Below are 26,908 nucleotides of genomic sequence, written 5' to 3'. Positions count from 1 at the left end.
TAAATCATTAAGCCCATATGGAGCTTACTGTATGCATGCCTGCCTGCAGCTTCTCATCCAGATATCAGTATCTGACTTCTTAGAGGATGCAGCCGGTTTCCTCTGGGTGCTGGTGGGTTGGCCTCCAGAGCCGTAAAACAACAATCAGCCTTGGGTCCAGGTCAGGACCAATATACTTAAATCTATGCCCTTTGATCTGTATCAGCAGTGAGATTTTCCCATCACACACCGCCATTTGTGATGATTCTCCCGTAAGACCAAATTAAAAGCTCTGCTGGCACCACAGTGCTGAGACAGAAATCAGCAAACATAACAAACTGAATATTATAATTCATGTTTCTTGTTTTTGTCCTGCAAACATTTCTTTCCGCTTCAAGCACTGATTCTGTACTCCCTAAGCAGCCCATCTCTCCTGAAATACAACTATAGTTTAGAAAATAGATTGGAAATGAAAATACGTACCAGTACTCCCCTTATTCACATATTCTCATGTTGGTGTGTGAAGCGGCCGGTATCAGCAAATCATTAAGTATTAAATTCTGAATTTCTACAGTGAATAAAAGATGCTATGCAGGGACAGAGCTAGACTCTCAGCACAGAGGGGACCGAGCATTCACCAGGGGCCCTTCTGATAAAATCATTTTCAAATTCACAAATGTAAAATAGCTGATATATCCTATCTTATGCTGTCCATAAACACAAATTGTCACTTACTCAGCCGAGCAAGCCTATGTTTAAGAAAACATACAGTGAAGCAACTTTATCAGACAAGCTTGTTCTAAAGACCAAAAAAAGAAAACAGGTTGCCAGTCACATTTAAATGTTTCAGCGCTGAGGACAGTAAGTGGCACTCTGTGGGCATCCATTGACGAAGGGTTCAGTACCATGTCTTTCTTACATGGAAATAATCATAAACATAAAACATAAAATAGACAAGCTTGATTATCCGTTCCATCATCATTGCGGTTGTGTTGAAAGGACCAGAAAGACGAGAAGTAAGATGTAAGAGCACAGATTAAAATTAAACTTTTCTTACTCTCTCGCTCCTTGCCTTTTAATGCACCTGATTTGTACTTTCTCTCCATTTTCCCACCTAGCTAGATTAAAAAAAAAAAACATCAGTCACAAGATATTCGCCCAACCAATGGTGTAACCTCATCACTCAGTCAGTCAGTCAGTCAGGGACAGACATTTGCAGTTGGCCCCGCTGTTACGGCTGGCGGGGGCCCAATGAAAGGGGTACTAAGGGTGTGGAATCAACAATACAAGCAGGCCACAGTGCCCCCGCTGGTGCTGTTTGCTGCATAAAACAAGAACCCCTTGGCAACCCCTTGGTGGGAGCTCGTCAGGCTCTGCAGAAGACACAGGCATGATCCAAATCTGACTTTTTATCTTTTGCCATAATCAAGTACCGGCAGTTTGTGAGAAGTGCCAATGCGCAAGAAAAAGACACGGTACACCAAAGAGTAAATTGTAGAAGTGCCGGTACTTCATACCAGTGAGTACCGGCCCCCTTCGAGCACTGCATTGAATCGCATTGAAAACAGTAATTGCTTTGGCAGATACGCCTTCAGTGGGGCTTGAAAGATGCATGATTGGTGCTGCCAGTTTCTTGTGAAACACACAAGCAAGAAACACACACACACTTTTCTCCAAGTATGTTTTTCTTTTTCTCCTGTCTGCAGAAGTCACTGTTTTTTAAAAAAAAATATTTAGATTTCTGCTATCTATGACACTAAAAATTAAAAAAAAACAACATTCTGACATTTTCCCTTTGAACCCTCTGTTGCGTTTGTCATTACTCATCATGTGGGATTACCTGTTACTCATCCCAGTTTTTCACTTGTTGGATACACTGGCATGTGGATTAGGGTTGGGTTCTGTTAGTCAGTTTTACTTTTGATCCAGCTCCAGGTTGGCAAAATACCAAGATACTTATATAAGCAAAGCTAACAAATGTATTATTGAATCTTTATCTGTCCTTTAGTTAAGAGTACTGTACAAATAATTCAGGTTGCAGGCTCGTCTTTTTAAGCTAGTCAGTGCTAATCACCACTTTCCCCGTTTTAAATGACAAATGCCACTGATAGCAGATCAGCTTTAGCTTTACCTCAGTTTTAGTAGTCAAATTCTCCCAGTTAAAGGTGAAATATCAATATTTTTAAATGAACAATGGATCAAATGACTATGTGTAATGTGAAAGGTGTTGTTTTTTAAAGATTTTAAAGAACCCACACAAAATTATCACCCAACTTTAAAGTTCCACTTAGGACTAAGGAGCATTTAGCATCTTTAAGCTCTTTGTTTTGGTTTAATGGCCTGCAGCTGTTCAGGTTGAGTCAATCTGCTCTTATCAACGTTGTTTCCAGCAGCAGAAGGTTTTCAGTGAAAAAGTTCTGAAAAACCCACTGTATGCTGCCTGCCCAGCACCAAACAGCAGACAAATTTAGCAGCTAGCAGGTGAACATAGTGAAGTATTTAGTGACTATTGAGCGAGATATTTGTCTCAGGAGTTGGTGGAGGCTAAAACAGAGCTAAAAGGAGAGTCACCATTGGGCTTACCTTGTCAGGTGGCCAGAAACATGACATCAAATGATCTATGTCTGCTGGATGTATGAATAGGCAACAGTTTGCTAACATGTTTACCATAACTAATTTCAAGGTGACAGTACTGTGTGTCAGTGAATGTGTTTTCAGCTTGTTCCACTGCGCCCAAGTGGCTAAAAAAACAAAAAAAATCAATTAATCCTGCTTTAAAATTTTATTTATATTGTATAATATTGATATTTTAAGCTAAGCAACTCAATACATTGGAATCACACCTCCAGTATTTGAATAATAAGGTGAGCAAAGGAGGCTGTTATTTCAGTGAGGTTGATGCATTTAATCAACGTTTCATATCTCAAGCCGCTCATCTTATTTTCAGGTTGGAGATTAAGATTGTGAACATTAATTAGGCTACCAGTAAAAACTGTAACGTTCGCTGTCTCCAGCAACAAAATGTGATTACAGATCTCTATTGAATCTTTGTGTTTTAGTTATTTATAACTTTGTTTACTTCTGAATGTCAAAACATGCACTTAAATGGATTCTGTAAAGGATTAGAAAGGATTCAGATTTGATAAGCAGATTCAATACTGGAATAAAAATGCTGTTGACACCCGAAGATGGTGATTCTTCAATCTATGCTGTAGATCCCTCTTCTCAACAAGATTGGAGGCTTAGTTGCATTAAATTGCTACTTTGACAAGCGCCGGTGTCTCTGTTTCAAAAGGCCAAAAGCCCACCTTGACAGAGGACAGGATGACACATGACATACTACCTGCCGCTGCTTTAATAACCCCTGGGTGGGGTAAATATGACTTATCTGTCACTGTAAAAGATGAGACTAGACGAGAATCCACTTGAAACAGATTTCCAATTAAAAAAGGTAATTTAGCTACCGTTTTAGGTGAAAGGTTTTTGACTCCAATCACAGAGCACAGATTAGCATAATTGCCCATAAAGGCTGATTTAACTTCCTTAAATCTTAATTTGGTAACATGCCCCGCTATCTCTAGGATAGAGGTGAATGTTTTGGGGTGGGAGCCAGAGCCAATCGGTGGCCCCGGGTGAGAGCCCTCACATGGTGAAGGAGAGTTGAGGTCTATCATATCACAGGGAGATGTCACCCACTCAGAAATTTCAATTATTTCCTCCACGTAGCAAAGGTCCGGGTGACTTTGACACACATGGTCGTCTGTATTGCAGGTTTTAGACAAGGTTGTGGATTCGGAGAGACTCGCTCATAATTAACTTAAACTGTGGTCGTTTTTTTTTTTTCTCTTGTTGATCTTTGTGTCTTCATGGTACCTAGCCAAACCAATTAACTCAGCTTTTCTTTTACTCACAGGAGACCAGAATCAACTGCATTCGGATTGCTCGCAAAGGTAACACTTTCTTTGCTTTTCAATTATGAAGGTTATGAAGGTATATGTATCATTTTCACATCAGTAAACCATTATTACATTAATTATGATTCAGTTTACCTTGAACATGTCCTCTACAGTGTCTTCTACATTTTTAAGTTGTTGGATTGCTTTATAGTACAAAACAAGAGGGAAGATAGTGGAACTTCAGCTGTATGGCAATTGTAAATGGTGGATACATTTTTCAATACTATTAATGGTAGTATTTTTCAGCAATATTCATGAAATATTTCTCAATTTGCAACTAAAAAACCCCAAGTGGAAATGTAGGAAATTTGAAAAAGGTTGAAATATGCTTAGCTGAGAGGGAAAAGTTGGTATATCGATAACAAAGAAAATACAACAAAGCACAATGAAAACAGACCAAATAACTCAAGATGTACATGAAGCATGTGACTTCAGTTTAAGCTGAAGAGACAAATGATTGCAACAGAAAACAAAACATCAGATCTATCTGGAACGCTGCCTCTAATGTTCTTCAAATTCATACAACAGAAATATCATATTTCCATTCCATGTTTTCTGTTTTTGTCTCCTGCTTTTCACATGAAAGAAACAGATGGAAATGTGCATTGATTTGCATTGTCTTTTGTCTATTCAAATAACCTACAAAGGATTCACAAAAAAACGGACGTGTGACAAAAGCCTGTGCATGTGCTCATTTTATGTAATGCAGAATTGTTAATATTAAGTACGCTATATTACCCTCATTTTATTTGAGAGCCCAAATTTTGAGTGTGAAATATATTGTGTATGTAATGCCCTTAGAAACCTTTTTAAATTTTAGTGGATCCACAGAAATGCATCACATTCTCATCATTAGTCATTTTGGGATGTTTGTAATGTTCAGTATAATAACTTATGTTTAGGGAAAAAGTCTTCTTGGGCCAGTTGGTGTCATGAACCTGCAATTCTGACTACTACACTGAAAATGTCTCATGGAAAATATGTTTATCCTCCTAAGAAAAAACAAAAATATCAGAAAGAACAGCAACATTTTGCTGCAGTGTTCTGGAAATGAGTATTATGAGTAAATTAGTACATTAGAAATGTAGTTTTCTCCATAATTCTTTTCAGTTATTATAATATTATGAGTGCCTTATTGAGATAAGGGAATGTGGAGTTCTGAGCTTTATAACTGGGGTCCTGGGGCAAATACAGTAATAATCAGACTCAGAATTAGATTTTTTAAGAAGTCCCTGGTTTAACCATTTTATTTATACCAGTCATTCTGAAGTGAAAATTAATTTAAAAGTATAAATTATCACCTTAACCCAGTTGTATATGTAAGGATTGTGCTATATTTTCCAGAACTACTTCATTTCCCAATATGTTCACAATTACTTTCTGTAGGTGTTTGCACATGCAGTTTTTGTAGTGAAATTGATAATTATAATGGATCATAATAATTTTAATGAGGAGGTAAGATAATAAGGTTATGTTGGGGACTTGTTTAATGTCTGTCTGCTCATGTGATTGCCCTGTGGAGTCCTTTGTTAAGCTGTGTTAAGCCGTGTCACGTCCCCGTGTCTCAGTAATTAAGCTGCTGAATAAAATGTTATTATTACCTTTTGTAATGAGGGTATGAAAATAAGAACCAGGTTATAAACAGCCAGAGTTCTGAAAATGCTACCACAATAGCAATAGGGCGAGACGGAGGCCACCAATCAGTCTCTACATGGGTTACATGTGGGATAAGTGAATTTCGTGATAATCACAACCACTGTAGGATTTTTGTTGTGCTTCCAGGAGGTTCAGCTATGTGGTAAAAGGGTACTTGTCAGAGGCTTGGACAGTTATCCTGGATCAGAAGGGGATTTTACATGGACTTAGTGTTGTTTTGGGTGCTGCGGGGAGGACGCCCCCCTGCCAATCTCCCTTCAACAGAGACAACAGAGGAAAGGTGAAAGCAAACATGCGTCCATGTTCTCACTCTGCTCCTCTTGAATCACTCATACTGACATTTTGGCAAACCCCACTTGGGTTCTGATGACTTTGAAATCCAGAATACAGCAATGTATCCTACTGCTTTTTTTTTCCCTGAGAGAGGAAGCGACCAGGAGTGTTTGCTTGAGAGACAGACAGAGATAGAAGCCTCTCACACTTCAAACAATAGGAGAGAGGGAGAGAGACAGAGGGTGAAATGAAGTTGTTCCCCCCTTCCTCCCTACTGAATTATGTCTGAAGTTTGTAGTGCTCTTGAGAAAGGTGGCACTTAAATTGGATTCCTCTCCCTGAACTCTTTCTTATCTGAAGTGCGATGACATCAAAGAATCCTGCCTTACCATTGTCTGCCGGCGTGTCACGTAAGTGGAGGAGGCGGGTTGCAGACATATTTATAGGAGCCATTTTTTACTGTAGTTGTGCATATACGACTGTGGCAGGCGGGCCCAGAGGACATGCTGATGTTCCTTCAGTTCCCTCAGAGGTGGCACAGAGGTCATGTTAAAGATTGTTCCTGGTTGCTTTTCATTTCCTCTCACCAGCCTCCCACAAACAGCTGCTGCCAGCAGTATTCACCAGAGCGCCTGCCCGAGCCACCTCAGTGGTGGGCATGTGTGTTTTTTCTTTTCTTTGTTTTTCTTGTCCTCAGATGAAATATGGCCAAGATTATCTGACACAAAAGAACAATGAGAACATGTTCATTACAAACTGTCTTGAAAGATTCAAATCTCACAAAAGCTTTTATTCACATCAGACCGCAGAGAAGCATCACATTTACATTACACTTTCACAGCATTTGGAAATCTTGCTTTAAACCTGTGTGACAACTAAAAGGAATTGCATCATACCATCAATTCTTAAATAGTTACGACAACATAAGTATATATTGCCATAATTTTATAAAACATCTCCCTTTTTTCTGATCTGCAGCTTATTTTTCTTGATGTTATTTGCCGTTAAGGCAAAGTCAACACTTGTTACATGTTAATATTAATCTTGATAGATTCAGCACTGTCTACATTTCCACAGAGCTAATTTCAGTCCAACAGCATCACTTTGCTGCTCTGAAGTTCTCTTTTTTTAACAGAAATACTGTTTTGATTCATTTATTATTTGCAGCTTGTTCTACTTTGCTGTTTTTTCATCTATTTTAAACAACTGTCGATAAAGCTCAACACTTCCTCCACCAGCGATGTTTCATATTTAAAGCCTTCCAGCAGCTCAAAGAACACAGCTCCTTTCTTTCCCGGTAGGTTAATAACGTGAAACATCTGCGGGAAGTTGATAGGAAGGAACACGGATAGAAAGAATGGCAAAGGAGAAGCGATTATAATTAGCGTCTCGGAATTGTACATGTAAATTTAAATTAAATGTACCTTCATGAGACATCGAGAGCAGTAATTCCAACCATGTTAATGTTTTTACCCATCTTTAGCGAGGACACACTTTTATTTGTTCATGTTGGACATTACTTGAATACTTTTTATTTAAGAATTCCCAACATATGTGTCGTAATATCTTCTTTCATCTGTGACTAAAATAATTGGATGAATCTTGCCGGATGAATTGCAGACCAATGCAAGGAAATCATAAATGATTACATTTTGTTGACTTTTGTCAGTTCCTGTCACACTGATCACAAAAAAACGACAAAGTAAAAGCGATTGGAATGAGTGAATGAGAACAGTATTTCTCTGAGCAGCAGAATGGTGAATGTGCCATGATTCTGTTGTTGTATTGATGCAATTAATAAAAATGTACTTTATGCTGAATTTTTCTACATAAGCCATTATACTCTAATACAGGTAGTTCCATCCCCCTTCAGGGCCTTTATTAAGAACTGGCTTTTATTTTGTCATTCTGGCCGGATCTGATTAATGCAAACCAATGCAAGGAAATGATGAATGTCAAGATAACTGACTTCTCCCTGCCTAGCTGAAACCCTGTGGATTTCTCAGCATTACCACTGCTGGAATTTCGGAGCAATTAAATTTACCGTGATTTATCGCCAATTTCTAAATATGGCCCTAAAAGCAGAATGACTCACCCAGCATGATTTGTGTGATTACAGCAAGTCTGTCAGACTGTATTGTCTGCCAGGAGCTATAGTCACCACCAAGCCGCAGCTTATCAAGTCAAACTCAGCATTCTGCCTCACTGTAAAGGTTTTTTTTTTTCTTTCTCTCTTTTCAGTCACAGACAAAAGCTAGCAACTCCCCCGTGAAGCATAAATGCTGTATTAAAATCCAGAGATGTTGTCCAATTCAGTTGTGCTGCCAAACTCGCAGAGACAGGCCTTAAATGATTCTATCTCTCTGCATTTTGTTTTATTCCCCACCTTATTTATTTTCTCATCAGTGAGACGGCTTCTTAATGAAGACCACGCTGCCAGAAGTGTAATAATACTCCTTCAATTCACTCATATGTGATAGCAATTTTTTTCACCTTTAGAGAAGACACAATGGGGAACCCAGAGGATTCATAGACAGGGAGATTTCGTGCTCTTGGGTAGTTGAGGTGGGTAGGAGGGAAATGGCTGCCTGTAATGAGAGTGTGCATCACTTGGGTAAGATAACCAGAGAGTCATCTCTCTCAAGCCAAACATCACGTTGGGGATATCAGTCAGCTGAAATAGTGTTGAAGCCCTTTCTGATACTGTCTAGTGCACTCTTTATCCCAGTGCAGCCTCTAGCGATTAAGTGCAGCACGGCTTTTATATGGTAATACACTATCTTACTGATTACTTTAGCTTGAAACACTCTCCTGTATAAGCTCTGTGGTGACCTCTAACACGCCTCACTCCTTCCCCGGCTGGTTCGAATCAGTCTGGTGGATATAACACCGCAGTGTGAGCATCTTTATCCTGTCAGAACACTACAATAACCATGCTAGGATTAGGAGACTCCATCAGGATCTGCCACAACACCAACCTGTTTGTATCAATAACTGATCATGTATTTTATAAATTAGACCTGAGCTGTAGAGGGGGCGTAAAGTGATCTGCCATCTTTAAAGCATTACTATAATACTTTAGCTTACATGCAGATATTATCAGCTCACAGCTCAAGGCAGTGTAACGTGGACTACAAGGAAGCAGTTTGAGTTTGTGAAAAGTGGAACCATTCACAGGTTAAAGGTACCACATGTAGGATTTTCTACTAATTCAGTAGCAACAGCTCTTTCCAAAAACAGCGTCCCTGTTTCTCTGGATAATCCACAGAACAAACACTCAACAGTTTTCATAGGAACTATTTCAATGAAAACGGCACACAGCAATGTCTGGGGATTATCCAAAGGACAATGGGCTTAATGCAAAAACATTTTCTTACTCTAAATCTCTGCTCCTTTTGTCTCCAAGGTTTGCTCACCAAACTCGCTTAACTGTGCAAAATTGTAAATTCCTTGTTTCAACTTGATAAATGCTACCTATATACAATGAAGAATTGATCATTACGATATTCAGCAGCCCCCAAATTGCCAGCTCCATTTCATTCACAAAAATGTCATTCAGAAGACAAAAGTAGAACTTCAGTGTGTAGCTTGAAGTCCCGCTGTTGAAAACCAGCTGCCAAAAACATAAAAAATATTGTAGTGTCAGAAGTGGTATTATAAGACCCAAAGAAATGAGGAAATATTACTATAGCTGTCAAAGGTGTGTCAGTGCAGAGCTGTACTCTGATAGAAGTAATGACAGGATGGGCTGGCATGAAGTTAGCTTGAACATGGTATAACAAAGTGGTTAATGACTTTAATGGGAAATATTATTCACTTATTTTAGTTGATTTCAGCAACACCTTTAATCCTCAAAATATATTCAGATTAAGCCATTAAAAATGAAGTGTTTTCACCCCTGTGGAGAAAGCCTCATATGACTCTTCTTTCTCTGAGAGAAAATTACAAAAATGAGAAAACTGGGAAATGAAAAATGATTTAAAAAATAAATAAATCACTTTTACATGCCACTTAAGAAAAAATCGGTTCTTACAAGTGGCCCTGGCACTATCTTCCTAGAAAGAAACATCATTGATTTTTTTCAATTTTCTTATATTGTTCTAGTGTTGTGAGAACCACACAATTCTGTCCTTTCTCAGATATTTCAAAACCTGGACACATAAAACTATGTGCATTAGAACCCCCCACTAGAGCTAAGTTGTTGGGGTTTTTTTTGTTTGTTTTTTGATATTTTGGCTGATCTAAACCTTTACCCACTGTTTGTACCAGAAGAACAGCATGCTCCTCTTGTTTTGTGCAATAAACCACTCAAGAAATCCAGCACATTTTCCAACAAAGCCCACCTGCAGTATCAAGCCCAGCAGAGGCTGCCAATCTTCCTGGCGCTGCTTTTGTTTTGTTCATTGTAATTATGCTAAAATGAATGTGACAATGATTTATTGACACCAAACGACTACATGTAGCCTCGTGTTTTTGCAATTAAACTGTGTAACAATTCACATTAGTTAGTAAGACAGATGCATCCTCCTCCTCACCTCTCTCTCTCTCATGCTCTGCAGCTGCCTGCAAGGACTCTAAGCGGGCTTTGGAGGTATCCCAGCATGCCGAGGACATGGGTCTGATCCTGGGGGCTTGCGCCGGCGGTCTGGTGGTCCTCATTCTTCTTCTGGGGGCCATTGTCATCATCGTCAAGAAGGGGTGAGTGGACGTAAAAATGTTTGTGTGTGTGCTGGCCAGTTGATGTGAGATGGGTTAGACCTTTTCACAGTCTTAAAGGGGACATACTGTAGAAAGGGAGATTTCCATTTATTTTTTGATTATAAAGCAGGTCTAGGTGCTATATTAATGCTATGAAAGTATCAAAACACTCAGTCCACGGAGAAACGCACATAGTTCGTAATCAGAAACTGTGCCTTTAAACGAGCTGTTTGGACTATACGTTCAGCGTTTCGCCTACAATTGCCTTGGAAGGGCAGCCCACACCTCCAGTGGGACCACCCACTCCTCCTGAAAGAAGAAAAATATGTTTATTTATGTTATCTACCTAATTTATGTGCATTTGTTTCATTTCAGCTCAGTGTGAGAGTCTCTACTTTACTTTATGGTTGCTGTAGTTTCTGTCCTCTCCTCTGCTCTCTGTGTGCTACAATCTGTGGTTGGCCTGGGCATGCGCCACTCAGAAAATGTTCAGCCAATTAGAGGAGAGGGGCGTTGAGCAGAAACAGAACAGCCCGTTTCAGGCTGAGTGAGACAGAGGGGCTGTGTCCCTGGCTTGTACAGCTGTAACTTGGTGCTTTTTGACCATAAAAACATGCAAATGTTTGTGAGTAGATGAAAATGAAAATATTAAACTGGGAAAGAGGCATAATATGACCTCTTTAAGTCTTATTGTTCTTGTGTAGCCAATCCAAAGGAGTAAATTTATCTCTATCCCACTTGGCAGCTAGGGTCCATTGAGGAAAGCATTTGGCAATGAGAATGAATTACAACCCGAGTTAGTGGAATGGTAGTGAATTAATCCTAAACTCTCCCACCACTGCCTCAGCCAAGCTTTTTGTGTTTCATCTCATCTTTTAATTTCAAGGTCTGAGTGTTGACTGAACACATTCAAATGCAGCCCCTGCTCGCACTGGAATCGCTGGCTGCTTTCCACCTGCAAATGACCTCTGTCGTCAATCGCAGCGTATTCTTCTTTCGCTCGTTGGGCGATGGCGAAACACTCTTCTGAGTGTGAAATATTTCATCAAGGGGCATGTTATTTCATTGCTCACTCAATTACATGAGGCGAGCAGCTGTGAGGTGCCAGTGGATGGGCTGGTAATTGGTTAGGAAGGTTGTTTTTGCTTTTTTTTTGAGAGAGAGAGGAACTCCTCCGCCCTGAAGAATTTTCTCACAGAGAATAGAGAGAGAATGAATGGGGATGTCTGGAAGAAGGCAGTGACTGATAAGATTCAGTGGGCCAATCTAACCAGCACAATAGGAACTAGACAGCCATGGGGCGGCAGGGGCAGACATGTTTATATTTAGCCACAAGATATTGTCACTCTGCATGTACAAAGTCAGACTGTGTGTTTTGGTTTCTGTAATCAATAGGAGATCCCCTGCACAGCAGTATGATTCAGTGGGGTGCTGGTCAGATGCAAGCAATGAGAAAGAATCAGTAATGAAGGAAGGGCTTGCTGCACACCAAAACTCAGCTCTGCACCAACTTTGCAATATTTATTTAAACACTTTCTGCAAGTGGAGGAGTGAGCAACATTTTTTCTTTTTTTTTTTTCTTGCATATGCTTCACAAGGCTCACTGGAGGCTGTGCGAACTTGTTATGAGGCCCCTGGACAACCCCATGTTCCACACACACACATTCCCTTAACACATCTCATCCAGAGTTCCAGAAACCAAGCAGTATTTCTACAGTGGAATACTATTTATTTAATTAGACACAGAATTGCTAAATAATACCCATCATGTAAAAATGAAACCAACTGAAATATTGAAAATATTAATACAGGGTCCCTCTACAAGCCTCTAAAAAATATTATGCAAACTTAAATCTTTATAGATTTACTGTGGGTCTTAAATTTAAGTCTAAAATGGTGCCATTGAATGAAATAAGCTGTCTCCTGTGATTATGGAGGAATAAATCCTCCTACGTCCAAGGCCAAAGATAAATGGTTGCTAGATAGAATTCACCACTAGAATGTGTATATCTTAATATTTTTTTATGTTACTTTTTTAATTCATTGATATTTGCAGCTGGCATTAGATACAACATACAACTGCTGTCTGTTATACATTTTAATATATCTGCTTCCTGAAAAGAAAGCAATTCATTTAACACTCAACAACTCACAATATCATTTGTTTGTCCATATGATTATGTCCTGTAGCTTTTTAGTTCCTGTGTTCTAATACATCTTTGTCAGATACTGAATGCTTCCATCTTGATGAAGGTTGGAGGACTCTGTAAGCACCAAGGGCACAGATGGAAATAAGTGCAGGACTTTATAGTTTTATCCCTGACAAACCCTGATATGCTTTTTATAAATAAATAGAATTTTATCAATAAACCAAACCAAAGGTAAAAATGTAGATGCTGTTTGAAGGCCTTCAGCCTTTCAGTCATACTCATGTAAATGTCACAGAAACAGCCTGGTGCCTTCAGGGTTCCTGAGGGTTTGGGGCACCTTAAAATGTACAATAGCTCTACAGTTTTGTACACACTGTCGATTACTTGTACTTAATGATGTTTTGGTGCTCAGTCGGTTGGTTGGGTTTTGGTGTGCAGCCAGTCCTTTCTTCATATTTGATGCTTTGGTCTTACTTCATGACGGCTTGCTAGCAACATTCCAACGCACTGAGCATCTTCATTTATCTTTCTGATGCCCATCTTGATAAACCATAGTCACCTCTCTTTTTTTTTCTCCTCACTCTCTGTCTCTCTCCTTTCCTCCTCCTTCATGCTAATCAGAAGGGACTTCTATTCTTACCCTTACTACCCGTAAGTTACTCCTTTCTCCATCCTCCATCCTGACACCCTGATGCCATCTTCCCCTTGCTTGCCCTTCGTAGCTCCAGGATTACTAGAGTGGAAATAAGCATTGCTATCTCTACCCCATCCTCCAGCATAGATGCCCTCCCTTCCTCCTCCTCCCCCTCTTCCTTTCGCCTCACCACGTCCACCACAACCCCACCGCCATCCCCCCCGACACTCTTTTGCTATCACCAAATCTCACTTTCCCCCTCGTCCAGTTTCAATCTCGTAGCCCTTATATTTCCCCCTCCGTTCAATTTCTCATCTCCTCACCCGCCCTCCTTTCCTTTCTTCCTTATCTCTTTGCCTGTCTTTCTCTCATTCTGCCCCTTTTCTGCTGTCCTCTGTCTATTATTGCTCCCTGCCCCTCTCTCTCTATCCTCCCATCTCTCCCTGCCTCCATCTCTACAGTAGGAAGAAGGTGGCCATAAACAAGGCAGCCATGTCCTACAGGCAGGAGAAGAGTCGGAAGCTGAGCTCTTTAGACTGCAGCATGACAGAGCAGAGCACTCTGCAGCAGGATGAGAGGATGGCCCACTCCTTCATGGATGCCCACGGCTGCAACGCTCGAAGTAAGACAGCAAGAACATATTGGTACTCTTGAGATGAAGCTCCCTTCTCCCTGACCTTCAGCCATGTTTACTCCCTAGCATGTATCCAATCTGTTCTGCCAGACCATAAGGTGCTCTCAACAGAGAAATCTCTTGCAAGTCTCTTGTCTGTTTGAATATTCCACAGTGCCAGTCAGCTCTCGCGTCTCTGTAGAAACGCTGACGTTCTTTCCTTGAGCTGCTGCCCCTGTAGACTTTTCAGCCAAGTTTACATTAATAATAAAAAAAAAAAAAGCATAGAGTCTGTGTGGCAGAGTGCATAATGTCAGCGGTGTGGCTTGAACTGTGTGTGTTCGTGTTCCCAGCTGAACAGCGTAGCTCCGTCAACGAGTCCAGCAGCTTGCTGGGAGGCTCGCCCCACCGCCACTGTCGGAGGAAGAGTTCGCCTTATCACACGGGTCAGCTCCACCCGGCTGTAAGGGTGGCTGACCTCCTTCAGCACATCAACCAGATGAAGACCGCAGAGGGATACGGCTTCAAGCAAGAATATGAGGTAAGAAGGGGAGAGAGGGAAAGCTAGAAAAAGAAACTTTTGATTGGGGGGTGTTTTGCATGGTTTTCGCCACCCCCTTTGTTCAATTTAATGGAAGTGTTCCTCCAACTTTGTGGCAACGATTTACGGAAGACCCTTTCCTATTTCGACATGACAATACTCCCATGTACAAATCCAGTTCCCTGAAGACATGGCTGTCTGAGTTTGCTGTGTAAGAACTTGAGCGTCCTGCACAGAGCCCTGACCTCAACCCCATCCAACACCTTTGGGATGAACTGCATGGCTGACTACAAGCCAGAACTTATCGCCCATCAGTTGCACTAATGCTCTTGTGGCTGAATGGGAATCTGATGGAAAGCCTGAAACCAGAAGATTCGAGGCTGTTACTGTAGTATATTAAAGGAGTATTCCTGTGATTTAGAGACAAAAGGAAAAATCGAAGCAGAAGAGGCCAAGATATACTGACTTTTAGTCCCCAGTATGCGTCAAGCTCCAAAACACTGGATCCTACATTTCCTATAATGCACTTCGATGGCACCTCTTGCAAACTCCAGGTACACAGTACTTACTGTCTTTTTTTTTTGTTCAACCCCAAACTGAGATAACTCATCAGATAACCCCTAATGATGTCATCAGGGTTATTTTTTCAGACTAGAATAAGCTCTACTAGAGCCACAGAAGACATTATATAACTGTTTTGACAGGCTCAGTAGTACTCGTAATGACTAGTAAACCGACCTGTGTGTGTATGAAATTGGTGGAAGGTCCACTTAATGCCGATGGTTCTGGAATATAACATTCAACAATCTTGTATGGGTGTATTTAAGTCAAAGCAATTTCATTCAACAGCAGCATTCAACAAGTGAGCGGGCCTGTGAGTCAGGACACATGACAGCTGTTGGGCTCAAATCTGAAAGTTTTTTATTCACCCTCCCTCCAACAACGACACCTCGCAGCCTTGAGCTCAGAAAGATAAAGAGGTGAAAACAATATTAGAGCTGACTTTGAAATTCCTTATACTTTTTGGGTGCAGCTATAGTGTACAGAGCTCAGCTTCTGTGTTACTGCAGACGGCTCTCCTATCTACTTTGAAAATGCTTAAGTGGAGCGGTTAATATTCATGAGCAAGCAGTAAAATGCTGTTTTACTTCATCTGCATTACAGAGATGATGTAGATATACTGAACTTTCTGGTGCTGTGTAGACTAATTATGCTTTCCGAAGTTACTCTTTTCAGCTTTCTTTTTTACTTTAATATGAAATCCTCCACATCAACCAGTGGTGATGTCTTTTTTTTTTGCACCTCCACCTGCAGGAAGCCAGATGTACTTTTCGATTCATTAAGCTATCCCCTGAGGGGCCAACAAATCCCCCCCCCCCTCCAAAATCAATATATGGGTCGCTTTTTCACTCCTCAGTCTGGCTTCCCATCGCCTGGAGAAATAAACAAGATGAAGGGGATCAGCGTGCACACTGCACTCAGACTTCATAACCCTTATTTCCCACAGGGTCGTGCTGCTGCCATTGATCAGACATGTTGCAAAGTATTGTGGGGTGTTGTGAATGAGTCAGGCCCTCAGTGTGGATAGGGTACCGTATGTGTTGTACTCAGAGGCCAACATCTGGAACCAGAGCCAATGAATACACAGCGGACAGTAAGTGTATCACCCTCCAAGAGGGATGCAGCCCCCCTACAGGCAAACTGTAGTAGCCCATCAACACAGTAGAGTCTGTAGAGACAAGTAGTAGATTTGACAATAAAACATTGTTAAAACAATGCGATAACCTGCCGATATTCATTATTTAACAAAAACATTTTTGATAAAGAACCCTTAAATTTGGTTATTAAAGCTGCACTAATCATTATTTTTTTTAGATCAACAACTTTATATGATATTTTGTGCTACTAGCTTGTTCCGCTTCCCCCAAGTGGCAGAAAAAGTCGATTGATGCAGCTTTAATGAACTGTGACCAACATATGTACCAACATATGCATGGTTTTAAATTATTTTAATTATTTCAAACATATCTTTAGCATTTCTATACTGCAATTTGATGTGATGTATTGGCTAGCACACACACACACACACACATATATATATATATAGATAGATAGATCTGTAATTTTAACTAAAATTGTCGTCCTAATATGATGCTTTATTTTCCTACATTTGTCAAATGCAGCAGCAGTGAGATGGTATTTCAAAGGAATAGCTGTAGAGAAGTGCGTCCTGAAATGTCAAACTATTCCGTCAAGATAAATGTTTTTAAATTTATGTGTTGATCATCTTGAAATAAGATGGTACATAATAAAGAAGAGGTAAAGGAAGTAAAGCTCCATGAAGGTGAACAGGATATTGTTTAGACTCCAAAAAATAAAAAGGAGATTGACAAAAACTGCTTTGTTAAGCAGGATTAGATCAGGCATTACCTGTACAGGTTCCAGTGGCAGATGTAATCCCCTGATCAGCTTGTTTTCTCCAACTCGGCCCGGGGTGTCAGGTGGTCCCAATTTGTCCCCCTCGCCCAGGGGGGATTGGTCCGCTGCAGATGAGAGACAACGTGCCTCAGCACAATAGCCTGGATGTGCCTACCGATACAGAAAAGAGATCAGGCTGTGACTTAAAATGCAACAAAATATGACAGGACTCAAGCCAAGGCCCGTCCAAGCTCATATTTGTTTTGTTTTCCTCCTCCTGCTCCTCCTTCTCTTCTAGTATTGATTTAGATTCAATGACTCATCTTGCCGCACCAGCAGATTTACTACATAGGTGTTATAAACAGCTGCCACAAATTTAGCAGTTTAACGCTGAGGTATTATATAGCAATGGCTTCTTCAAGCAGGGAGCCTCACACTGTGTCTAGAATGAGAATGACTGCAGCGGGCCACCGCCTCCTTCTCAAGGCCGCAGCCATCTCTCAGTGCCGTGTGTCATCTCTCAGCCCCAGTCTCTCCCCACTATGCTGTGGCAGATGTCTGCTGATGACTTTGCAAGATGCTTAAATAGCGAAGTTACTCAGACAACCTTAGGGTAATACTCAGGAGTGCATTAGCAAAGTCCTTTCTATTGTGAATTACAAGATGCACCGTAGACACATTGACCCTGTTTTTGTTTCTTTTCTGATCTTTTTTAAACTTACCCTGTGATTTCTAACTTTACTTTGCAGAGTTTTTTTGATGGCTGGGACGTCACGAAGAAGAAGGACAAAACCAAAGGAAGGCATGATAGCTTGCTGAGCCGTAAGTACTTGTGTATTTAGCCTGTTGGGTTAAATAGCTACTGACAAGGAAGAAATGTTGATGCTGTTAGTTCTTGGCTCTATTTCAGTCTGTCTCGGTTACAGTGTACCTTAGCTTTCACACCTTTTTATGCTGACACTTTAAAAACAACTTGTGACATTGCCAGAGCCACCTAAACATTATTTTTTCCCCACTGCTGAGTGGTTGTTAATTCTACATAAAAGCAAATCTCAACTTATAATGTAATTAAGGTTTGATTAATTAACATTGATTGTTGAGGGCTTAACCGGTGTTTTTAAAATGCTGGTGCTGGTCTCAATTATATGCACTATTTTAATTTCAATGTTCTACAGTGGTCATTGTAGAAAACCCTCTGAAATAAGAAAAGAAACAGACTAATTAACTCTTGTGTATGAGACATCACAAGTTTCGCAGACTCAAAAGATCATTCTGTATAACTATTAAAACTTCTGTTCTATTTTCATAGCTTTGTCACTCATTTCTAATGTTCAACACTCTACTCTCCAGAGTATTGGCTGAGGTTTGGGAACACAGTGTGTCGCTATAATGAAACGCAAGCAGTCAGATGGTCAGACAGATTTTAACAAGCCAACAGTTTAGCCACATTATCTAATCCACTTTATTTGCAGGTAAAACCTAAAGTTAATTCACCTAAAATGTTGGTACTTAAAGATAAACCAATTCCATAACACAGTGCCGGTATCAATTGACAGCATTATGTGGGTTGATCATGTTAGCTTACATTAGAAAATGATCCCGATGAGTTCCTCACAGTCAGGTTTACAAATTATAAAACTTGGAAAAGAAGAGCAGTGGTATCAGATCAGTACTCTGCATCAGCAGATACCCGCAGTTGTAGTATCAGAATTGGTATTAGGAGAGAAAAAATTGGATCAGTGCATTCCTGTCTGTAATAATCTGTGTGACTGTCAGACTTCTTTTTTAGTAATGATGCTGTATTCCCTGATCTCAGCCAGTACTTTGTTGAGTACAAGGTGATTTATTATTGATAGAAATGATGATCAGAACTGCAAAAATAAGACCCAAGTTCTAATAAACAAAATTTTCTGAATTCAGTTTATTATCTGAATTATCCTTTGGGTTGATGAGGAAATCTTGTTAAGCCGCATACCATACAATTGCAACTTCTCAGGTTTAATTATGACTTCTGTTGCATGTCATACCCCTTCCTCTCTTCATATTCTAACCTCCATTTAAGACAGATAATCTTAGCTCTGCCTTTGGGTTGATAAAAGCCAATATATTGTCTGATACAGCAGATGGGTCTTGTAATTGTGTATTCAGTGAACCTTTAATTCTTTTTTTGTGCATTTCAGATGATCGCCATCGAGTCAAACTCCACTCTCTGCTGGCAGACCCCAGTTCTGATTATGTCAATGCCAACTACATAGATGTAAGTCACCTTTGGTCATAGTTTCCCCCTTCTTCCATCCTTCCTTCCTGTCTTTGCTGATCCCACAGCTGCACCTTAAGAGCTCATACTAGTCGTCTTTTATTGTTGTGGTTGACTCGGTGCTTGACCAGACCATCTTGGTTGTTTCAGCTCTATGTTACTCAGACTGAATTGTCATTTAGTGACAGCACACAACATAGTATCATATCTATGCATGCAACTAGTACGTGCACGCTCTGAGGCGAGATTTTATCGCAGCAACTCCAAAGATCCTTCAAGAGCCCATAAGCTTGGAGCATCGGGCTTCATGACTCACCCAAAGGCTTTTGTAAGGCGACATTGCACTGCAATTGGACCCAGTCTAACACAGCCGATCCTTTCATCTACTTTAGAATTTTGATCTCACCTACAGTTCAGCTCAAGTGAGTATCTCAGGGAGCCTCTCCAGTCCCAGCAGCATTTTGTGCTCCCGCCAGATCCTATCTTGGTAGCATCGGATGGACGAATGCTGTCTGAAGGATAGTCACTTTTTCCTTCAGTGCAGGCCAGGCTTTGAGCTGTGCTGCTCACTCATAATGTCAGGGTCATGTAAAGGTGAAGGCTCAGCAGTCTTACCTCCGTTTTCGGTGCAGCCTACTGAAGTACTCGTTGCACGGTTTAACTGAGTTGTTATGGTCTCTGAAGCTGTATTACATCCTTTGTTTCAACCATTGTATGCTGAATAAAAGGAAATGTAAAGTGGACCGAGAGGGCAGATCAGTAGTGGATGCCTGACTCAGCATATGCAGGTAGCATTAGTCATAGTGTAATGTCAAAGCTCAGTGTTGTGCCAGGCCACTTTATCCCCTTTAGCACTCCAAGAGGGCTTCATTAGGACGAATGCTCCGAGGACCTTTGTGTCATTAGCTGTGCCATCTTCAGCACCGCCTGCTTGTCATGCCGAACCCCTGGCTCACAACACTGCAGTGAAATGATTCCAAATGATTCATGGAACAGGCCAATGTTGCTTTTTTTTTTTTTTTTTAAAGGTTAAATGGAAAACCGCCCTCTCCTCTCATTCACATGCAGATTCACATAATTTTTCCTATGCATGGGTAGCAAGACATGCCATTTCTTTAGATGTTCCTTTTGTTGCTGTCTATTGCTGATAGATATAACACAAAAATTACATCATCCACACTCGGTTCTTAAAGGATTTTCTGTCCTCTGTTCTAAACACTGACCTTCAGGTAGTTTTTCCTTGCTCTGGTGCTCAGGATGTAATGCCTGTTACAGTTGTGTTGAGAGCAGTATTTGTTTGGTATTAGATAAAATGGGTATGAGTAAGGGAAGCAGTGTTGGCATGACTGAGCAGACAAATTCTACTTTACTTTATATCTCATTATATTGTTTATGTCTTCCTAGTAGTTCCTTTCTCAAGACTCAAGAGAACTTTATTGTCAACCCATCCATATATAAGGGCACAGTAGGGAAGTAATTTCTACTGTATATGTATCTCCCCTTTGCCTTAAAGTACCCTTAAAGGCAATTTCCAGTTTCATACAACTTGGGTTGGACTCACTTTTCTGAGATCTAGAAATGTGTCTACATTGCCAAAAGATCAGATGGGGTAAGAAACATGAGAGGACAGATGATATACAAATACAGATTATAAACAAATCCTGAGGCTTACTTTGACTTACCACACTTAACGCAGGCTAATAGTGCCCACCCAGTTTCCTGTGCTTTCAGGGATTCTCATTCTCACATCACAGTCTGATTGACTGCTTTGTTTTTCTTGCTGTGTCTGACTTTTAGTGATGTTGCAAGTGAGATAGTTAACCCACAAATCAACCCTACTGTAAGGCAAGAAAGTCAATATTAAGATGATTCGGCAAAACCCTGTATGATATTCAATGACTTCAAATTAGGGAAATATTGTGTTTATGGCAAATACTATATTTATGGTTAAGGTTAGGCAACTACAACACTACGTTAGGGAAAGCCTTGGTACAAATGGGGCACATTACCTCCTGCATTGGCACTGAATGTTGGCACTGGACGTAAATTGTGAGGGGTGATATCCAATACTGCCATAATTCCAAGGGATAGTTGGCTGGTCAACTGCCCCAGAACACACCGTGACTTTTGAAGGAAACATTGACCTTGAGCAATAGAATATATTAAAATGACATAATATATTTCCTGAGGCATTATCCCTGCACGTGTCCACTTTCACTACAGACCTGACTTAACTGTCATCTGTGTTATTAACACCAAGGACAACGTCTGTGTCTTTACTGGCATCAGATCAAAATCTGCCACAGCACTTTTTTCTCTCTCTACTTTACTTTTAGACTATCTAAATAAGAAAAAATACTGTGGTTACTAAAAGACAAAAGTTGGTCTTTTGCATAGAAACATGGGAATTTGAGGTTTCTGAACACTATTCTCTCCACAGGTCCTGACTGCAAGCTGCTCTCTAACCATTTCATTACCCACTTTTCCTGGTCTTTAATCATAATAACTAGCTCTTGTTTCCTCCCCTACTTCTCTTCTTTCTCTATCTCTGTTTTCCGCCGCCCTGTTTTCAACCTTTTGGCATCTCTTAGATTCGGATAAACAGGGAAGTAAGTACCTTGCTTCTCTTCTCTTTCCATCTCCTCTCCCTTTTCACATTGCCCCCTCTTGCTGTCCCTGCCAGCCCTCCATGGCTTGCTTCCAACAGCAGATCTTCATTCCCTTTTCCACTCTGAGCTGCTGAGCCTTTCTACCTTTAGCCATCACTTTTTCCCCTGAGTTTTTTTTTTTCCTAAACTCACTGCAGCCGTCTCCCTGTCCTCTTTCATCCGGTCAGGTGTACACCTGGAATTCTTGCTCAACATCAGGCTGTTCTACAAAAGGCCTGATAGTTTGCCACACAGGAGAGTAGACCAGGTCAGATCAAGTCAACTAAATTACATCAAAACCAGTATTCATACACACTACGACTCAGTAGGCATTATAAATCTATTCCATGACAGTGGCCTGGGAAAAAACAGAAAGCACATACAACTACATAAATTATTTTAGAAAATGTATTTTGTCATACCTTATGGGACTTTTTCATTCCCATATTTATCAGGAATCTCAGAGAAGATAAAGGTTACTCACACCAGAATATACAGTGAAATTCATTCCCCTGTCCTCGCAGAGTGGTGGTGCAGGAAGTTTGATAACATAGTGACTAATTGTGGGGCTAGTTGGCAAGGTACTGCGGCTGGCTAGCAAACCAGTAACATGCTAGCCAACCGGTAACGTGTTAGCACTAACCAGCCATATTAACTCTCCAAGCTAGCTAGCTTGCTGACTGCCAGATAGCATGTAACGATACAGTAGAGAGTACAATAAGTTATCTTTATTCCAAATACATACAGTACCAGTCAAAAGTTTTGACACACCTTCCCATTCACTTAAATGAGAGTGTGTCCAAACCATGGATGTATTATAAGAGCTGGATACGGTGCCGCCGCTGAGCCTCGCAGCCAGTTTTTCCCAGTGGCCACTCACGATATTGCAGCAAAAAATCCCCCTGCAGCCCAAAAAGCATTTTCCCCATAGACCACCATTGTAAAAGAGATGTCTACAAAAACTGTTAACAGGACACTTTGAACTGTAAACAAGGTCAATTATGACTCTTTCTATTATGATTTTTTGATCCATGGAGGCTTTATATTTGTAAAACTTTCCTCAATTTAAAATCTGTGAAGTCATCTCAGTATAAAGTCTATGAGCTGAGCAGGAACTCGCAGGCGGGGCCAGCGGGAGAAATACAACTGCACATATTTAGTGGGCCACATACCCCGGAAGTAAACCTGGAAGCTAGAAACTTTTTTTGGTGTATACACCAGGCGAGCAATTCTTGTTTTACTGAATTGGTGCCATTTTCGGTTCAGTACCCAGCTCTTATAATACATCCAGGGTCCATACTTTTGACTGGGACTGTAGCTAATAGGATAGCTTCTTTGGACTTTGGAAATTTTGGACCCTTCGGCTGTTCGTTTCCTCACAGGTCAGTACTTAGGGGTACCAAAACGTGTTACAGCAGAAATCGTTTGAGTTACTACTGAAATAAGTGGTGCTTGGTGACATCATGACTACTGGCTAGCTGCCAAGCTACTATGACTGGCAAGCTGACCAGTAATGCACTAGTTAGCCAGTAATGTGCGAGTGCTAGCTAGCCACAAAAGTACTTCTTGGCTTAACTGCCAGATAGCCAAGTGCCACTCAGAGAGCTAGCTAGCTTGGGCTCTACCCCATGGATGTATAATAAGACCTGAATACGGCACCACCGCTCAGCCTTGCTGCCAATTTTCCCAGTGGCCATTTGCAGAATTGCAGTGAAAAAATCCCCTGTGGCCCAAAAAGCATTTTCCCACCATTATAAAAGAGACGTCTATAAAACTGTTGACAGTACACCTCAAAGTGAGTCATTGACTCATGACGACTATGACAACTAAATTGAGTGGTGAGACACAGCTAATTCAATAGCCTGCATTTTGGCCTCTCACAGTTATCAGTTGGCAACAGTGCAGATTCACGTGTCAGAGTTCACCAAAGTTGAACTCTATGTAAAAGCTCTGCACTTTACTTGCCTCCTTGACCAAATCCACTTATTCCATTAAAATGAACCGATTTTGGTCTGAAATGTTGCTGTCAAATGAAAGTGTCTCATAGTAGGAAATAGGTTTCAACTTGCCAAAAACTGAATTGCGCACATTTAGTCTGACTTATAAGGGATAGAGGTAAAATCCAGCATTTTAAGGTGCAGAGCTGTCCTAACCTGAGCCTCATGAGGAGTTACAGTAGAAGTTCTAGCAGGTGGCAAATCAAAGATATTGAGTGGAGAAAATATTTTGTGACTGCTATTTTTTCTGGGATGTACAGTAATTGCTCCATCAACACAAACAACTCCATAGGAAATTAGTTGCAATTTTTTGGCAACAAGGAAATTTGTTACAACAGGGATAATTTGGTTCCCTCAGAATCTAAAATACAATCGTAGGCAGTTTTTAAAAAGCACATCAGCTTTAATTTGTGTATTTTGAAACTTTTGTCAGATTTGGCAAAATATATTTTTAGCCATTACTTGTGCTTATGTACTTTGTCAAACACCCACTAGTGACGATACTGTGTCTTTTGCTTAGACTTTCCTGCCATTTGAATTTGTTGATCCTGCAGTTTAACTAGAAAGAAAAGCTACAGAAGAGCTCTGAGTGTTGCAGAACTCTGATGTCATTCACTCTCAAAGGAGGAAGCTTCATGACTAATGCGTGTACTCTCAGGGAGGATGGTTTTTACTCCCACTGAAGCTTTCAGCAGGATTCCTATGAGTGATTCTGAGATGCATGATAAATATGAGCTCTAATTTTAATTTACTTGAACACACCATGGTCAGATCTTCACTAACTTTATCGTTTGTGCTAGCCAAAATTTGTCCAGGCTAAATGAGTTGAAGAAAATTTCCAAAACATTAGTTGTTTTTCTGTTTTGTTGATAGAATTGATAATGCTTTCCACGTCTCAAATGACTCTGCATGTTTTTTTTTTTCTTTCCAGTCCATTGTGAATTCATATTGCTTGATGTTTTTCTGCTTGTTTTCTTTTCTGCTGTTGGAAAATGTGGTTGCCAAGGTGACAGACAGGAAACTGGTCGGCCCAGGGAAACTCTGCAATGGAGGCTCATGGGAATGAGGGTCTCTTTCATAGCAATAGCCATCCATCTCAACTTCCCTCTGTGGCATGACAGTTATGGAATGTAATATGTTTGTCTGCCTGGCTGAATAGTGCGTATGTGTGTATCATTGTGTGGGGTGGTTGGTATGTGTGTCTCTATAGTATTTGTACAAATGTTTACCATATACAGCAGTTCAAATCAGTTTACCCATGAGTGATGAGGGGGCGTGCTAATCTTAATTCCGGGGATCTATCATGCTTGGCTGCTTTGCATTCAGCACACAGGTTTTGGTTGGTGGAGGGCCAGGACGCCGCTAATAGCCTTCCAGACCGTGCACACTGTATCATAACTGCACTAATGCCAAGCTGAGCAGAAAGGAGACAGCCAGATCAGTCACTGTCACTCAGGTAGAATTACTCCCAGAGCTGAAGATCCCTTACTTGTCAATCTACCTTTGATCAGCAGCGCTGGCTGCATGCAAAGCACCGCACACCAGGCCGCCTTTGAAATGCAGCTCCCTCACTCTGCATGTAATGACCTGGCTCAGAGACAGACAGAGAAAAACTTGAATTAATGCCATTTTTCTATGCATTATAATTCAAGTGCGACCCTTCGCACTAAACCCGGATTCCAAACAGTGCAAAGAATTTGGCCGGCCAAACATGCTAATGTATTTTAAGCAGAGCATCATTGCACTCAGCCGATAGTGCGGCGCAGATTACTTTTCACGGGCGCTGAAATATCTTCAGTCAAAAGCAGAACAGAAATTCAGCAGAGCGCTGACATGAAACTCAGCTCCGAGATGAATAAGAGATGACTTGATGCTGAAAATGGAGAAAGAGAATGGATGGGAGGGGTGAAATGAGAGTTAGAGGTCCCTGAGTCTCACTTCATCATGTGCTCCTGTAATTATTAACTCTCTCCCATCTTTTTTTTTTCTTTTCTCCATCATCTTTCTCACTCTCTCCGTCACACAGGGTTACCAGCGATCAAACCACTTCATCGCCACTCAAGGTGAGTTTCATGTGTAAAACACTCAGCAACAGGCCAGTGTTTGATTGCCAATATTCGTGTTTGTTTGTGCTTTTCTTTACACAGCACCACAGTTGACAATATTAAAATTAGTTTACTGAATTATTAATGTATAAACATCAAGGAGTCTGTGTTGCATCATGCTCACATCTGGATTTCCACCATAAAGCATCACTTTCCTCCGTCTGTGAGAAACACTCCCATAACAGTCAACTGTAATTGTCAGTCAATCTGCACTGTAACACTACTGACTGTCGCTCTCTGTGAAGTTCTGCTTTTGTGTCTCTCCTCCCCGCCATCTGCATGTGTGGTGCACCAACTCTCTGATGTCAGTTTGATACACTATATAGGCTGCATTCCCCAAGCGGCACACACACACACACACACACACACACACACACATACACACACTCACAGAAAGAAAGACAGAGACAGAAAGAAAGGAGAGAAAGACACTGAGAGAGAAAGAGAGCAAGACATTCTCTTTATTCTCTCCCGGCTCTGATCCTATTTATTCAGTGAATATGTTTTTCAGTACGTAATCCCCCTCTGATTTCTTTCCATCTTTCACTTTGGTCTCATTCTACCGCTTCACCAAAGTAACCTCTGAAAATTTCTCTCTCTTTCTCTCACATTTTTGCTCACAAAGTCTTTCTGCGTTACAGAAAGAGGTGGAAAGAGTGCCTGTTCAGGTAGAAGCACTTTGGTGACATTGTGCTTGAAGTGGAACTAAAGTTACTGCAGTTAACATGAATACAATTTAAAAAAAAAGTAACTAATTTGATTTAAAAAATAGAAACTAAAAAACATCATTAATTTTACATATTTACCATGTTTCCCATGCAAAAAATAGTGCCTTAAAAATGCAAAAAAGTATTAGCATTTTCAATAAGTTTGATTTTATTCTGTTATAAAACAGACTCCAAATACATGTATGAAATAAACAATACCTACATAACCTGCAGAAACAATGTAGAAAGACACTAATTTGACAGAAGGGTCATACA

At 40.6% G+C, this 26,908-nt stretch overlaps 1 protein-coding gene across 4 annotated transcripts in view; it reads left to right on the top strand.

Moving 5' to 3' along the window:
- ptprua (protein tyrosine phosphatase receptor type Ua) overlaps positions 1-26,908 on the top strand; it is a 229,801-nt gene that overhangs the window by 170,197 nt on the left and 32,696 nt on the right. For 3 of the 4 annotated variants that reach the window (XM_067611582.1, XM_067611583.1, XM_067611585.1), the window contains 8 exons: positions 3,893-3,929; positions 10,424-10,562; positions 13,334-13,363; positions 13,808-13,968; positions 14,313-14,500; positions 17,668-17,740; positions 19,099-19,175; positions 25,847-25,883. In XM_067611582.1, the coding sequence (XP_067467683.1) occupies positions 3,893-3,929; positions 10,424-10,562; positions 13,334-13,363; positions 13,808-13,968; positions 14,313-14,500; positions 17,668-17,740; positions 19,099-19,175; positions 25,847-25,883 (742 nt within the window). The remainder of the gene's footprint in view (positions 1-3,892; positions 3,930-10,423; positions 10,563-13,333; positions 13,364-13,807; positions 13,969-14,312; positions 14,501-17,667; positions 17,741-19,098; positions 19,176-25,846; positions 25,884-26,908) is intronic. The other variant, XM_067611584.1, reaches the window with a different exon arrangement.

Source organism: Thunnus thynnus, chromosome 15 (genome assembly GCF_963924715.1).
Source record: "Thunnus thynnus chromosome 15, fThuThy2.1, whole genome shotgun sequence".
In the NCBI taxonomy this organism is placed as follows: domain Eukaryota; kingdom Metazoa; phylum Chordata; class Actinopteri; order Scombriformes; family Scombridae; genus Thunnus; species Thunnus thynnus.
The sequence above is the reverse complement of the archived record's forward strand: the minus strand, read 5'-3'. Positions and strand labels throughout refer to the sequence as shown.